Genomic DNA, 16,890 nt, shown 5'->3' on the forward strand with positions numbered 1-16,890 from the left:
CAGTATGATTTATAACTAGCACCCAGGTGTAAAGATTCCTAATAATCTGGTCGTATCCATTGTATGTCGTCAATATTTTCTAAGCTGCTTTGTAGTCACTGGTTATCATCACTGGTCACGACCTTTTCTTGAGCCTTCATCCTCATTTGTTTGCCGGGAGCATCCTGTTTGTTTAATGAGCGTTCATTCTCATGCGTTTGTGGGGAGTTTAAATGATGTTGCATAGTTCATCTTCCAGTGCATTTTTGCATGTTGGGGTCGTGGGAAGTGGGTTCGTTGCGCAAGACCATCCATCCAACTGAATTTGATGGTTTATGATTGAAGTCTGTCTGAACATGACAACAGCCTGGAATTGCCCAGTGAAGTTTCCAAGGCAGTACCTGTAATCAGCATGAAAAGCTTGCGAATTCTTCAAGGAAAGTCTTTTCTTTTTAAAAAAAGATTTTCTTGTGCTACAAGACAGACAAATAAATGGGGGAAAGTACATCTGTCACCTCCGCTTTTAATTCATAGAGTGTTTTTCACAGTTCGTTTACACGTAGTGAGAGACACTTTTGTCATAGGCATCTTGCAGTGGAAGGAAAAGAGGAGAGAGAGGGAGAGAGACGGGGTGTTGTTCTCCCGTTCTGTTTCAAAATGTTAGTGTAGGAGTTTGTGTTGGCATCACATGGGTATGTTGTGTGTGTGTGTGTGTGTGTGTGTGTTTGTGTGTGTGTAGAGAGAGAGAGAGAGATTGCAAGAGGTTAGGGGGTCGAAAGCTTGGTTGGTTGTGTCCAGTTGACATTTCTAAGGCAATGTGTCTTTATACAAGGGGTTGCCAATGTTTTGGACTTCATTTCACCACATCCCTGATAATTGGTCATGCTGGCTAGGGCTGATGTGAGATTGAGTCCAAAACAACACACTGGCTACCCACTGATGTATGTATACAAAGTTGTTTGCTCATTGAGCAATTCTCAATAAAAGGGAAGTGTTTGGTAATCCTCATTTATATCTATACTTCTCTTCAGGTGTAGTAATGACACCTCATGGACCTTCCTGACGAACAATATCTCAGATATCACCATGGAGACTCACCTTGATCAGAAAAACATGGTAAAAAGCCAGGTGACCTTTCAGAAGGTGGAAGAAACACTGGCTGTTCGCTGTATGGCGAGGAATGACCTTGGAACTGTGGCACGGGAACTGAAGCTTGTGGCTCCCAGTGAGTAAACATGGTATATGGTTGGCACAGCTGCTATTGGCTCTATCTCCTTAAAAAGGACCCAAGGAGTCATGAAAAAATTTATGCTGTGTGGATGTGATCTCAGCAGTGGCGTAGCGTGGGTTGTCAGCACCCGGGGCAAGGCAAGTAATTTGCGCCCCTAACCCGTGGATTTTAGAGAGCTGTGAGTGCGAGCGCGCCCCCCCAGATGTTGCGCCCGGTGCGGCCGGCCGCCCCTGCACCCCCACGCTACGCCACTGGATCTCAGACCTTTTAACATGGTGGTGCCCTCAGGGCAGCACTTTAGCTCAGAAGTCCAGGGCTTCACTCTGCAATGAGAAGGAAGCTCCTCAAATGCAGTGAGGCAGGCTTCACACATTTTAAAGTGAGTGAATGGATACAAATTGCCATCTAAAAGACCACATGATAGAACGATTAAGTCCAGAGTGTAAAATTACCTAGCTGGTTTTAACAACCAGATAATATTGAAAACCACAGTCTTGCATGATTTACTGCATCTTTTGCATTTACCATCCAGGTGCCTCCAATCTATATTCTGATGGGCAAGATATGCAATATGCAAGATATATTGGGCAAGATATGCAATATTGTTTGTCTGGTGTGAAGCTGTTTAGAAATATTTTCCATTCTGCCATACCCGAGATCACAGAAGCCACTCCAAATAATTCCCCTTAGTTATTTGCATTTTTGTGCTCAAGGGCCTCCAAGCGACTGTCACGGTAAAAATAAAATAAAAGGGCATTAAAATCAGGTAAAAGCAGCAATGAACAAAGAACTAAAATACTCATATGACAATATATTGAAAAGGAAGAAGTCCTACCCATTTAAAGAACATACCTATTCAATATATATATAAGTATAATGGTATGTATATTAATATCCTGAGTGGGACGAACCTGTACTTGCTTAAATAATTCTTAGAATATTGAAAACAGGAGTTGATGGAGAGTTGTGTGAAATATGGAGCCTTCTCTTCTCCGTCACACTTATGCCCCCCTCCAACTTAACTATAGCTGAACCCACAAAGAAAGGGTGTGTGAGAGGAATTTACAGAGGAAATAGTGGTATCATATGGATCTTTAATCTCAAGGAAGACAGGAAACAGCAACTGGTAATTAAAAGATGGATGCATACAAATCAAAAGGAGGGCATAATTCAGCTAGAGTTAAGGAGTTTTAATTTCCTTTGATTTCAGTGGGAAAGACTTAAGGCATGCACAAAACTGATTTATCAGAAGTCCATTGAGTTGAAAGGGATTTACTTTGAGATAACTGTGTATAAGGAAATCCCATTGAACACAGCTGGACTTACTTTTGAGTAAGCATGCGTAGGGTTGCACTTCACTGCTCATGCTTAATTCTGTGGGATTTTCTGCCTTTTATGCCAAAATAACCAGGACAGACTTGGGCACTACACACCTTGAATGAGGAAGAAGCACAATTTAGTGTACTGTCCCAAGCCTGCCTGGGATCATGGCCACCATGACTGCTTTTGAAAGTAAGCGCCTGCTGGCGAGAGAAATAAACCTCAACTGCACATTTCCTTTCTCCTGCAGCTTTACGATCAGAATTGACGGTGGCTGCTGCAGTCCTAGTGTTGCTCGTAATTGTAATAATTTCGCTGATTGTCCTGGTAATCATATGGAAGCAGGTAATGTAGAAACACACTTCTTTAAAACTGTCTCCATTCACGTGTTCAGTAGGGATGAGTTTAACATGCTCCGTTCCATTCCTTGTGCGCTGCAGAAACCAAGATATGAAATAAGATGGAGAGTCATCGAGTCCATCAGCCCGGATGGACATGAATACATTTATGTGGACCCTATGCAGCTGCCATATGACTCAAGATGGGAATTTCCACGAGATGGATTAGTACTAGGTAAGAGCCTCTTGATGCTACAGAGATAGCAGCATTCATTTCATGTAGAATGTTAGTATCATTGTTAGCAATGTTGCATAACCATTGAGAAAGGAAATGCTTTGACTGTGCGGCTAATAGCAAGCTCCTTCTCTGCATGCAAATTCTTAATGTAGCCAAAATGGCACCGTCCATGTGCAAGAGGGAGCTATCAGCAGGCTTGGGAGAGCCCCAAGTTTTGCAGAAGTGTGGGAAGAAAACCCAGATTTGTGGGGGAACCAAAAAAATAAAATAAAATTTAAATGGCCCAGTGCAAAACTAAGGATGTTCAGTGGCCACAGAATGCTGCTGACAGCTGAAGTGAGAATGGAATGGCATATTCTGCATAAGGGCACAGCTGGCTGGAACCCTGAAAGGAGCAGTCCACACTGCAGTGGACATTTTGGGTGCTGTGATCTTGCATGCTGTCGGGCTGTGTCTAGTCGCCAAAAGGTGCTTTGGGGGGGGGGGCTAGAGTGTGACACAGGCAATGCAACTTGTCCAGAAACGTGTCCCCGAAGACATGGGTCCCGGTTTCAGGTCCACAAAAGTTGGACAGTATGACATGATCATTTACTGAAAAGCCACAGCCAATTGATTTGTTTCAACCCTTTAACTTAGTTTCAACCTCTAATTTGCTTACAATGTGTTGTATATGCAGGCATTGTGGGCCGAAGCCAGGCTGTATGCATGCAGTGCAGGCCTAGGCGTTCAGGTCTCCTGGAGCTCAAGAGCTTCATCTGCATAACAAAAGACCAAGAGGGTTCTAAAACCCATCAATGACATTGTTAGTATCTGGCAGGCAGCCAACCCCTGCTGAGATAGGGCCAGTGTTGTGATTCGCCAATTGCAGCATTACGGCAATTTATCACAGGTGGTGTGTGTATTTTGCCTGGGCCGGCTTAAGGTATATACAGTGGTACCTTGGGTTAAGTTCTTAATTTGTTCCGGAGGTCTGTTCTTAACCTGAAACCATTCTTAACCTGAAGCACCACTTTAGCTAATGGGGCATCCTGCTGCTGCCGTGCCGCCGGAGCACGATTTCTGTTCTCATCCTGAAGCAAAGTTCTTCACCTGAGGTACTATTTATGTGTTAGCGGAGTCTGTAACCTGAAGCGTATGTAACCCGAGGTACCACTGTATACCAGGCCAAGAACCCTGTTTGTCATTCTTGCTCCTGATGTTCCAATAAATCCTTTCTGAGCTGAATCTTGGTCTTGGGTCATACCCAAACTATTGAGAGTGGAGGAACGCTCATAGTTAATTATGAGTTATGCATATGAAGAAGGTTGGTTTCATCCTAGCCAGGCCAGCCCTGGAACTGGCTTTCAGTGCTAGGAGTTCAGCCATGGGACATGCAAAACAGTGCCTGTCATTGTGCGCAGAGGGCCCTTCAAAAAGATAAACTGTGGCCTGCAGAGACAAGCTGTGGGTGGAATCATCTGATTCCAGACATTCATGTTGTAAAACCTGGTAAACAAGTCTTTTATCCAAATGAATGCGCACGAGTGCAAATAGGAGACCTACTAATAAATCCCTGACGTCCAGGAAGTTCTCCCACCTACCCTACACATACGGATCAGAGGTGTGGGCAGAGCAGGAGGTTTTTCTCATGTTGAATATATATACAGCCATGACACTGAGTCGAGTGGGCACTGGATGATGACTAGATTGAGCCACACCAGCAAATGTTTATGAGAGGCTGCATCCTGCCATGTGGTCCACAGACCTCAAGTCACAAAAGGCCTTTGGGGGTTTGGTGGAAGCTCAACATGTTGGCGTGGGTTTGACATGTTATAGGAAGCTTTCTTCATCCTGGATATATCACAAGAAGCCAGATCAAAGTTTTGTTGAACTGCAAGAATTTCCTTGTGGGATTTTCAGAAATGGACCTGACCATGCTTGCACTTTAATGGGGGAAATATTAGGTCAAGCTTCTCTCCGAATCATCTCTGAATTTTCAGACAGGTTCTAACAGTTGCATTAAAATCCCTGAATTGTGACACAGGTTTGAAGAGCCTTGAGTATACATGCACACTGGACAGTTTTAATAATCCCCATAATCTCATTTGGCCGTACAAGTGTGGAACTAGTGTTGAGACTGATTAAAGTTTTCATAGAACACAGAAAGCCAGAAGGGGAAATGGGTTGCAGGTGGTATAATAATTGAGAAGGATCACAATTTTTGCTAAGTGAGAAAGCCCCAATCTGTCAGCCTGAAAAAGCTGCGCACCTATTTTCAGAGGTTTCTCTGTAACCATGAGGTACAGAAACTTTCCCTTTTAAATGAAACTGGAGGCGTTGAGGACCCTGTAGAAACTACTAGGGCAGATCTTTCTTGCAAATATAAAGTCTTACAAAATCAGTTTAAACGTCTATGTTTTCAGCCAGACTGAATTGTCAGCTAACTCTGGATGTTGTAGCAGTTCAGGGTGCTACCATGTCTTTGATATAGACTGTTAGACTAATCTCCTCATTGAGGAATCCTTGATCTGCTTCATTTCTTGGGGCATATTTTGAAAAGCACTGCTCTGAAGACTCAAATGTAGCCCAGTTTAAGCAAAGCATTTAATGCAATATTGCTAGGATGAGATAAACCAAACTGCATTTGACTGACCAAAGCTGTTTGCTTACGAATGATTTACTCTAGAACAATGCTGTTAATGTCAATGGAGTCGTCTTGGAATCATGATGTTGTAAGGCTGTAGAAGAAATGGGTTCAGTCTAAGAAATGGGTGTCAGAACTCTGATACATGCTCAGATTTCTCATGTGAGTAGGTATCTCCCATTCATTCAGTTGGAGGAACTGGCTCATCATGTGTTAATGGGTTTTTAGAAATCAGATGGACAAAGGAACACAGGCCTCCCACTCTCAAATGCATGCCAGCAGCAGGATCTCAAGAATGCTAGAAGCTGTGAAATAAGATATGATAGGTTGCCTCTCAGTAATTAGCAACACTCTGTTGTTTACAGGACGAATCCTTGGCTCTGGAGCTTTTGGGAAAGTAGTTGAAGGAACTGCTTATGGATTAAGCCGGTCACAGCCTGTGATGAAGGTGGCTGTGAAAATGTTGAAGCGTAAGTCTTTCTCCAGGTTGCAAGTACTCCAATCCATCTCTCTGGCTCATCTCAAATCGTGAGAATGGCTGAATTAGAACTTAAAAGCAAAATTAACGGGCATGATATTTACCATGACAGTTTTCCTTCTGGATGCTTTTGATTCCATCAAGTTGTGTCTGCTTTTATGTCTTTATTGCCACTGTGCCCATTCCGCTGCTTCAATCTGTGGAGATGGCACTGTGAAATGTACCACATTCCGTAGCTGTGAGAAATTGATATTTTAGTGTGGTGGCACTTTGGTGCTCCCTTCCTAATGACATTTCATTGTACACTTTTTGGCACCTGCTTAAAACATTTTTGTTTAAGGAAACCTACCCAAAAATGTTCATGTTGATGTGCTTTAATATTTTAAACACTTGTAGTGGTTTTAAAACTGCTTTATTGATAATTTTAATATTTCTTGTAAATGACTTGGACGTTTTACTACAATCAAGTGTTGTGTAAACCTGGTTTAGGCCCGGTTCTGGCACAGAAACTGTTTTGGTCAGCCTGAAAGCATCATATGAGACCCTTCTTTGAGTGGTCCCCTCCATGAGATGTCTGGAGGACATGAGAACAGGCCTTTTCTGCAGTGGCTTCCCAGTTGCAGAATGCTCTCCTTAGGGAGTCTCACCTGGTGCCTTCATTACATATCTTTTGGCACCAGGTGATAACATTACTCAGTAACCAGGCCTTGGGCTGATTAAACATTCCATGACCAAAGAACCAGTTGCCCTCCATCTGTTGTTGGATTCCAACTCCCATCAGGAACTATGGGATGTGCAGCAGAATCTGAAGGACCGCTGGTTCCCTTGCCCTTGACATATTCTGCAGTACTTAGCATGATAATGTTATTCATTGTTTCAAAGCAATGCTTCAGTTCTGAGCACATTTGCTTGGAATGGAAGTAGATTCAATTGATTTCAACAGAACTAACCCCAAAGTGAATGGGTGGAATTCAAAGCACCCCCTGAGGCATTTGTAAGAAAGTCATGCATGCTACTGGAGTGGGTGTCGCTGTCTTGAAACTCCCGTAACAAGCGATCAGAAGCTTCCCTTCACTGTGGGAGGCAAACTCAGTTAAGACTACAAAGCACACTTCTGTCTTCATGCATGACTTACTTATACACACATGCGCGGCTCCTTCGGAACTTGTCCACGATGCTTAGAATCATCAGAAGCTGTGATCGTCAGAGACCTTAATGCTAGAAGTTGCCAGGGATAAAGCCAATGGGTCTACTTCAAAGGTATGCCTTTATAGGACCAGAATACAAGCTACTACTCATGGTGGCTATATGCTGCCTTGAAGATCCCAGCAGTAAGTCTCCAGATATCAGATTCTAGAGCTCAAGGGCAGGAGAGTGCAGAGGTTTCCCAAAGGCATGTGGTTGACCAGGGGCGAAACTAGGCTTTATTTCACCTTGGTCAAAGACCCAGTTTGGCTTCACCCTCACACACTTTTGCGTACACACATACACACAAGATGGGAGCCTCTGGAGGCTTCACCCGGGGCAAAAAACTTACCCTCCGTAGCTACAGTACTGTGAGAAACAGGATCGTGGTCTAGATAGGCCTTTAGTTTGATCCAACAGGGCTCTTCTCACGTTCTTAAGACTTTTACTTAGTTGACATTTCTTTAAGTTAATAGTAAATAGCAAGTTTCACCATCTGTGCCCACTTCTTGTGCAAGTGAATCCTATAAATAAGTGGAAGGGTTTGTTGTTGGCTGCTGCTGTGCACTCTGGCTAAGGAAAAGGCGAGAGCTTTGATAGAAACGAAAAAAATAAAATTAGCGTTCAGCGTGATTTTGAGTTTCTGTGCTGTTCCTCCCAACCCCATAACATTTTAATGAAACCCTGAGGTTGCAATGTTTGACACGGGTAGTAGCAGAACAGAGAACAATCTGTAACTAAAAAAATGTGAAGCTGGTATAAAATGGTGCCAATTAAACCAAACCAGACTGAACCCAAGCAAGTTCAAATTGGTTTATCTTGAAATTAGGCTCATGTTAACATAAGCTGATTCAGAAATTGACCCAGTTTGATGAATTAAAAATGAATCATCATCATACAAGTGCACCATTGTTTGTTTGTTATACAATACATGCCTTCTAGTTGAGAAACCAATCATTTTAGGCTGCAATGCTATACTCATTTACCTGAGAGTAAGTCTCATTGAACTGAGTACAAGATCCGTAGGTTCTACTGTCCATGTATAATTATTTTATTTCCCAGCAGCTTTTACCCCTGACAATACTTTTCCTTATAAAAACCCGATCACAATTCCATAATTAACAGCATGTTACTGTAATGATGTATAATCTTATCACTTTATTATCCTTTGTATGTTATCTGTTCAATATAGATTCTAATTAGCTGCTCTGTTCATTTTTTCCAACAGCCACTGCGAGATCCAGCGAAAAACAGGCTCTTATGTCTGAATTAAAGATAATGACCCATCTTGGACCCCACTTGAACATAGTGAACTTGTTAGGAGCTTGTACGAAGTCAGGTAGGTTTGGTTAAGAGTCTTCTCACACCGCTGAAATAAGGAACTGAGCGGCTCCTTGATGTTTGCTTGATCTCACTGACCTAGTATTCAGACAGGGAGGCAGACTCCATAATTTGCCAGGTCAAAAGGTAGCTACTAGACTAGATGGCTGCTGAGAGTCATTCCACCGTAATTGATCTATACTTATTTGCCCACATCATATAAACATCTGCCTGCTGTAGCCATCATAGCATCTAGGTTATCAGGCCTACACAATCTGTGACCCACCAAGAATGATTAGCCCTTGATGGAAGCCCACCTGGACCTTAAAAACAGCAGGGTTCTTGTACATCTGGCGTGTCACAATTCACAGCAGATGGGACACGAATTGCAAAGGCCTTATTCAGATTGTCAACCCTTCAGGACAGGGTTTTAAAGGTGTCAATGCAGGAAAGCTCAGACCATAGCTGGGAATTAATTAAAAGGCATTTCCTGGCTCCAGGATTTGGAAGGCCCTCAGGCAAGGACCCTCAACAGCCTGCTTTAATCTCAAAAGGTGGGGCGTGCATCCCAGGAATTCTCTCAGGCCATCTCTGAGACAGTGGGAGAGTGAGCTTCTTGCTGATATTAGACCTGACCTCACCATTCTGTGGAGATGACCCTGGCAAGAGGCTAAGCGTTTTGATTCATTCCCCCCCCCCCTTTTTATCCCACCTCCATCAGGTCCAATTTATATCATAACAGAATATTGCTTTTATGGAGACTTGGTGAACTACCTGCATAAAAATAGGGACAACTATCTGAATCGACATCCTGAAAAGCCCAAGAAGGACCTGGACATCTTTGGGATGAACTCAGCTGATGAAAGTACTAGGAGGTAGGGTTTATTTTTCAGGTTTGGAAATGGTTCTTTCTTTGGGTAAGTTGCATAGAATTGGGAAGTGGGGCGCAGTAGGTCATGTACCTTTTGTGATGGCAAGAAAGTTGAATCTGATGTGAAATTGGGGGGGGGGCATTTTGCCCAATATTAATGGGGGGCAGTGAAATTGTCCAGCAGTTTTTCACAGAATTCCCTCCCCCTGGAAAATGTTGGTTTGTTTAATGTTGAATGAAACACTATTGTGGGTTCATGTTGGAGGATGAAATGGGCTGAGGAGAACGGGAAGGTGTAGACATTGAACCCACTTAGTATTCAACTAAGTTTTACTCATAATAGACCTATTGAAATGAACTAATATGGCGAAATAAGGTCTATTAATTTCAGTAGGTCTGCTCTGAGTAAATACCAATTTCCTGACAACAGTATTAAAGTAGATCCACCTTTGCACCTAGAATAAATCTGCCTTTTCCACCAAATATGCTCCAGAAGAAAGACTGAAATTCTCCAACAATTCAGGTGAAGCTCAAAAAAACAAAGAGTGCTATTCAACTAAGAACAGAACTGTTGAAATTAAGGGACCTAACTTACTCATGAATTTCAGTGGGTCCACTCTGATCAAAACTTAGTCGAATACTACTGGGAAAGTTTTTTAATTTGATAGAAATTTCTTTTCTGAGAAATTTCAGGTCATTCTTAATTTTGAGGGAAAGGATCATATTATAACTACAGTCGTACCTTGGAAGTTGAACGGAATCTGTTCTGGAAGTCCATTCGACTTCCAAAACCAAAGTGTGGCTTCTGATTGGCTGTGGGAAGCTCCTGCGGCCAATTGGAAACCCTGTAAGCCCCGTCGGACATTTGGCTTCCAAAAGAACGTTCAAAAACCGGAACACTCACTTCCGGATTTCGATCGTTCGGGAGCCGATTTGTTCAGGAGCCAAGGCATTTGAGATCCAAGGTACGACTGTATATCTACTCTGTTTTGTGAGTAGAGATGAATGTGGCACAAATCCCCACCGTAAACTTATTTCTCTGTGTTGCTGTTGCGCTTTCATTCCAGCTATGTAATCCTATCCTTTGAAAACAATGGTGAATATATGGATATGAAACAAGCAGAGACGATGCAGTATGTGCCGATGCTAGAAAGGAAAGACAGATCGAAATATTCTGACATTCAAAGGTCATTGTATGATAGGCCTGCTTCGTATAAGAAAAAATATGTGTCAGGTAAGTTAAGGTGCATTTCTAATATAAGCCTAATATTCTGCCTTAATCCCAAGTAGTCATGGAAAGCTTCCCACATGATACACCACTTATTTTTATCTGCTTTTTAAGTGAGATGCTGAGCTGAGTTTGATTATTTAATGGTTTCCTGCTGCTAGTTTTTACATTGTTTCCCTCTTCGCTGATTTTTTTATGGGCGTGTGGAGCTAGTCCATGCCATTATTTAGGCAGCTGGTTTAGTTCTATTGTAATGAGGTGTTTCTGTTTTCATGCTTTTACTATGTATGCAAGTTCCCATGGGGAAGCTTTGCCCTGAAAGACAGCACAGAGGGGCAGGGGGAGGAAATAAATAAATATAAATACATCCTCTCAATGTAGAATGCCCTTGTAATGTTTCTGTGACAACTGCATTTAGCCAGTACTGCTATTTTATTGATTCCTCTTGCATAAAGTTGTAGCTCATGTTTAGCTTGTTGTGAAAGGCGTCTTTATTCAGATTTTGCTTTGGTTCCTTTGGTTCCTCAAAACTGAAAATTTTGACACAGAAAATAAATCATTAGATTATTATTTCCATTATTCTAAATAAGCAGAGTCCAAAAGTAAACTGAGTTGTTGTGGGTAGTGATGGAGGAGATATTTGATTTGGTTCACGTTGAAAGGTAGATTTTTGTACCCAGTATAAAATTACAAGTTCACAAGGTAAGATAAAACATGGGGGGAAATTGTTAAGATATACCCATGTAAAAAAATAAAAAATAAAAATATTATAAACATTACATGATTGTTATTGTATTTTAACAATATTTGGAAATCATTTTTTTATAAACACTGCATTAGGTTAAGTTTAGGGTAAGTACAATAACAAACACAGCCAACCTTCCAAATTCACACTGAATTTTGCAGTGCAATTCTCCCTCCAAGTAATGAACACGATAATGCATGTACTGGGGTAAATGTGCATATAAATGCACATATTACTGAAAATAACATAAACAATGCATATGTATATTGGGCAAAATTCCATTAAAAATGTGTATATTGGGAGAAATTTGCAATAAATGTTGATGGAATTTCAGGAGGCCCTTTTAAAAAAAGAATCACAAACTGATGTGGAATTGGAAAAATGAGAAATCAAAATTGATATATTCGCCTGGTCCTAGTTGCGGGCCCCTTGCAACTCGCCCTGCCAAATATACTTGAATACCTGAAAGAAGATAGGTTTTACAAGGAGAAGAAAACTTGAACTATGGGTTTCTGCAAGCGGAATCAATGAATGGGCCTATATCTAAGTTGCGGGAGTGGGTGACAGGGCAGCGCGGCAGGGCTTACTCAACCTCCAGTTGGTTAAGTTGCTATTGCTTCCTTAAGAGGTAGAGGGAGGCAGTAGGTTCGCTGTACCTGTGTGCAAAAACATTGGTGAAGATCCATAAATAAAAATGCTGCAGGAATTCAGAGATCCTCTGAAAGTAGACCGCTCCTTTCACCTTGCCACCACCACGCAGCACCATAATGACCATTCTTGCAGATGTGAAGGAAGTTGGTCGGCGGAATGGTACCAAATTATTATTATACCTAGTAAAAAGCCAGTGTCATACGTGGCACTTGTAGTAGCTTTGATACCATTCTGGATTCAGCAGAATTTTGAGCCATTTGGCTGGGCTATTTGTTAGGGATTCATTTCTAGCAGCCTCACTGCCCTCATATAGAACACTCCCAAATGATTTGTAGAGTATTAAATTGAGGGTTAGGAAAGGCCCATATGGCTAACTCATCCCTTTTACTGTCCTTTGACTAAGAAATCTGATCTGCGGCATTCAAAACAGGTTGGGTCACCCCTGGCTTGTGGTCTCAGAACCTGAATCTTTTCCAGACTTAAGTCAACTCTCGTATTTCACTGAGCCAACAGGGTAATTGAATAGCTAGGTTTTAGACAGTTTGCTGCCATCATTTTCCAGGACAAAAATAAGGATAACTGCCCCTAGAATCACTGGTCTTTGGATGGCACTGAATGGTCCCCATCAAATAGTTAACCAAGGAACATGAGAATTCTGCAGGGCTAGAAGAGACAAAAATGGATGTATATATAAAAAAAGTTGACAAGGCTATGCCATCTCTAAATCATTGCTTTGGGTATAAACCACAACTGGAATAAAGTACAAAAACAAGCTGTATAATATGTAGGTGGCACTTTTTTAATCCTACAATTTCTTGGAAAAAGTCTATAATCAGCGGAGAAAGGACAGCTATATTTGGTTTTTGTACCATTTTTTTATGGCAGTGTCTATCGCTGATTGATGCAAATGTACCAGTGAGCCGCTTGTTTTGAAGAAATGTTTTGGAAGGAGATGTTGGAGTGCTGGTACCAGGGAAAGCGGAGAAGAATGTCATTGGCTATGTGTAGGAAGACAGCAGCAATGCAAGAAAATACAGTATCTGTTTATTCTCTGATGTCAGGGGCGGTCAGTATGACGCCCTCCAGATGGTGTTGGACTTCAGCTCCTATCATCCTTGACCACTGGCTGATGGAAACTGTAGTTCAGCAACCACAATGGCTGCCCTTGCTCTGCGTAGTTTAAAAACAGACTTTTCCTCAGTTCAAGTGAGTTCCTTGCAAACAGATATGTTCTGGAAAGATGATGGACTGAAGCAGATTGCCTGTTTGATGCATGCTTTCAATGCACCTTCATGTTTCAGATGGTTTTTTCTTTTCATCTTCCCTACTCAGAACTAGATGTGAAGAACCTCCTTTCCGATGACAATTCAGAAGGCCTCACTTTATTGGACCTGCTCAGCTTCACTTACCAAGTTGCACGGGGAATGGAATTCTTAGCTTCTAAAAATGTGAGTGTCTAAAAGGAAACAGTGAAGGGATTGCCTAGCTTTAAACCATGATTGTTTTGTTTGGGGAACTTTGAAAATGTGTTTGATAAAAGAGCAGCCTACAAAGTTTTAGGGTTTAGAGTTTTAGGGTTGCAATACTGAATGAATCTATCCCAGGGTATCCCAATTAATCTTTTTTTCTTACACATGCTTTCTGAAGTTCCCTCCAACATTAAATATTACGTATTGGTATTCTATGCCTACATTCTACTCATGTAATTTATGCATCCCACAGTGTGTTCACCGTGATTTGGCAGCACGGAATGTCCTTCTGGCTCAAGGAAAAATTGTGAAGATCTGTGACTTTGGTCTGGCTAGAGACATCATGCATGATTCAAACTATGTATCTAAAGGCAGTGTATGTACCTTTACATTTATTACCTTAGACTACATCATTAGAAACCATAAACTAATGCAAACAGTGCTTTGGGATCGTGTGTGTGTGTGTGTGTGTGTGTGTGTGTGTGTGTGTGTGTGTCTGTGTAAAATGAAATTAACTGACATTCAGATAACAAACACCCATCCAGTGTCTCCAATCAACCTATTCATGCCAAACACAACCAGCATCAAAGCACTCTTTACACATTACAGAACAGTTGAATTTTGCTGCACAGAATTCTCTTTCTTCTCTGCAGGCAAATTATAGTAATGTATGGTGTGTCTTGTCAGAGCTGCAATTAGAATGGGCAAGATTTGCACAGGACTTCACATTTACTATAGCATAAGAAGCATATAGATTGATGATATATATCTCTCCCCGCCCCCACTTACTTGCCCATCGCATACAAGTTTTCTCAAAACAATTGGAGCATTTTTCAGTATTTGCAAAAAAAAAATTATCAAACCAGTTATTCCTGGATTAGTTTCTACTCAGAGTCAACAACAACATTTGACTCATTCAGTGGAAGTCAATAGGTTGCATTGGCACTGGTCTCCATAATGACAAAATGCCACGCAAGGCTCATAATCACACTATTTTAAATAATATTACTGGAAATAATTTGAATAAAACCAAAATATGGGAAATTGTATCACCTCTTCAGACAATACTACTGATATGTGGTACTGTAAACCATTTTAAAGTCTCAGTTGTGTTTGGGTGGCCAGGGACAATGTAGGATGCATTTTAATATCTCCATGGATTTTTTTAATGTTGTCACCCATCCCAAGCTTTTGAGATATGCTAAAAATCAAATTAAAATATATTTATTGGTGAACATCTCCTTTTATGATTGTTTTAGTAACTACTCTTATTGATTTTTTATATTCTTGCAGACCTTCCTTCCAGTGAAATGGATGGCACCTGAAAGCATTTTCGACAACCTGTATACAACATTAAGTGATGTCTGGTCTTATGGCATTCTGCTGTGGGAAATATTTTCTCTTGGTAGGCATCCTCATTACTTTGGATCATAAAAGAATGGAACTTCAATGAATAATTGGAGATCTGCCAATTGTGCTGTGTAGGCATGTGGCTAGAGGCTAGCCAAACACCTTCAAAATGTTTAAATCCAACGAGAAGACTGACTACAAAGATACATATAGAAAAGCAGAAGGTCATATCCCTAATGAGGCAGAAAGGAACACCATGTTCTCCTGACTAGATGATACCTTGCATATCCTGATTCTTATCCAAACTACAAATGATATAATCCCCCCGCTAGACGATGTTTCTTCTAAGAGATGTTTAAGGGCAGGTCTTGGCTTAAACCAAATTTCACCACAGGAGAATAATAGGTTTGGTGCCCCCATTTGTTCAGTATTGTTTTTTTAATTACATTTGTAGCCCCATTTTATAACTTGGATGCATGGTTTGCAAACATGATTTATCCCTGCTGTTTAAGGTGATCCTGGAACGTAACCCCCACGAAGGTTGCAGGCTTACTGTACTTAATTCTTACACCTCACTCACTAACTGACTGGTTGGCTGCCTCACTCTTATGTACATCTGAAAGCTTGACTGAGAATATTCTAGAAGGTTTGAGGAACATGCAGTTCTCAGAAAATCTTGAAAGGTTCTATATGGTCCTAAACATTCGAAAAACAAATCCATGCATAGAATTTATTTTACTCCAACAAACATTATAACGGCATCTATTTCCCCTTGACTTTCAGGTGGGACTCCATATCCTGGCATGATGGTTGATTCTATGTTCTATAATAAAATTAAAAGTGGCTACCGAATGGCAAAACCGGACCATGCTACCAGTGAGGTGTACGTATTCTTTTCATCTCATTCTTCTACAACACCTCAGGGAAATTATGTACAGAGCACTTGGACTGATCTAGAAGCGCCCTCACAGCATTCAATCCAAACATACCTAAACCTCTCCAGGTTTAACTTGGGAACCAAACAGGCACAGCCCTGCAAGTTTGCAGCAGAACCTGGCTGTCTATGATGCTGATTAACTTTCCTCCTACAATGCGTTCCTCTCCCAGGTGATGGGTCTCATCCAGATGGGGATCTAGCCTGAGCAGGGTAGTCAGATGCTAGGCTTCTATAAAAGGGAAGCAAGGCAAACTCAAGCACATCCAAATTCAGGTTCTGATAAGACAACAACTAGGAGGACAAGTTTTAGGTAATGTCAAACAGAGATCAGGTTCCATTAAGGCGGGAGTGGGGAACATGTAGCTCTGCAGAGGCTGCCCTGACCATTGACCATACTGGCTGGGTCTGATGGTGTCTAGCTACATCTGGAGGGTCCCAGAGATCTGGTTCTGGTGAAGCAATATCCAAACTCTTCTGGTGAGGGAAGACCAGGGACATAGGAGGAGGCTCAAACATGGCTTCAATGGCAAGCAAATAGAGACCGAGGTTTAAATATTTGAGTAACTAGCTCCAGTGGGTTTGGAGGGCTTAGCCAGCTTCAGAAGCTGTTGATTCTGGTGACACCGGGGAGGCAACGGGGTCTGCTAAGGCTTCTGGGCTGGAGTAATCAGAGCTCACAGATGGCAACACAGCCTCCTCAGGCTGGAGAGATGTTGAAGGCATGGGGTCCAGCTCAGATATTCCTTGGCAATGGGACATGAGGCAAGTCTATTTCCCACTACAAAACTTCTTCTGAATCTCCAGCATTGGATCCCAATATCATGCCACAACATCACTCAAAAGTTTCCTTTCTAAAACAAGGTGACAAATATGCAGATAAATGCATGGCTGGTCATGTGGCACTTTTAAGAGTAAAAAAGGATAGAC

General features: G+C 41.7%; 1 protein-coding gene across 4 annotated transcripts in view; it reads left to right on the forward strand.

Annotated features, from left to right (window-relative positions):
• The window catches only part of PDGFRA (platelet derived growth factor receptor alpha), a 59,687-nt gene that overhangs the window by 35,552 nt on the left and 7,245 nt on the right, over positions 1-16,890 (forward strand). For all 4 annotated transcript variants that reach the window (XM_082238084.1, XM_082238085.1, XM_082238087.1 and 1 more), the window contains exons 10-20: positions 1,011-1,204; positions 2,781-2,875; positions 2,971-3,103; positions 6,095-6,199; positions 8,621-8,731; positions 9,434-9,587; positions 10,651-10,817; positions 13,540-13,655; positions 13,930-14,052; positions 14,970-15,081; positions 15,810-15,909. In XM_082238084.1, coding sequence (XP_082094210.1) covers positions 1,011-1,204; positions 2,781-2,875; positions 2,971-3,103; positions 6,095-6,199; positions 8,621-8,731; positions 9,434-9,587; positions 10,651-10,817; positions 13,540-13,655; positions 13,930-14,052; positions 14,970-15,081; positions 15,810-15,909 — 1,410 coding nt within the window. The remainder of the gene's footprint in view (positions 1-1,010; positions 1,205-2,780; positions 2,876-2,970; positions 3,104-6,094; positions 6,200-8,620; positions 8,732-9,433; positions 9,588-10,650; positions 10,818-13,539; positions 13,656-13,929; positions 14,053-14,969; positions 15,082-15,809; positions 15,910-16,890) is intronic.

Source organism: Podarcis vaucheri, assembly GCF_965113315.1.
Source record: "Podarcis vaucheri genome assembly, chromosome: 9".
Classification (NCBI taxonomy): Eukaryota; Metazoa; Chordata; class Lepidosauria; order Squamata; family Lacertidae; genus Podarcis; species Podarcis vaucheri.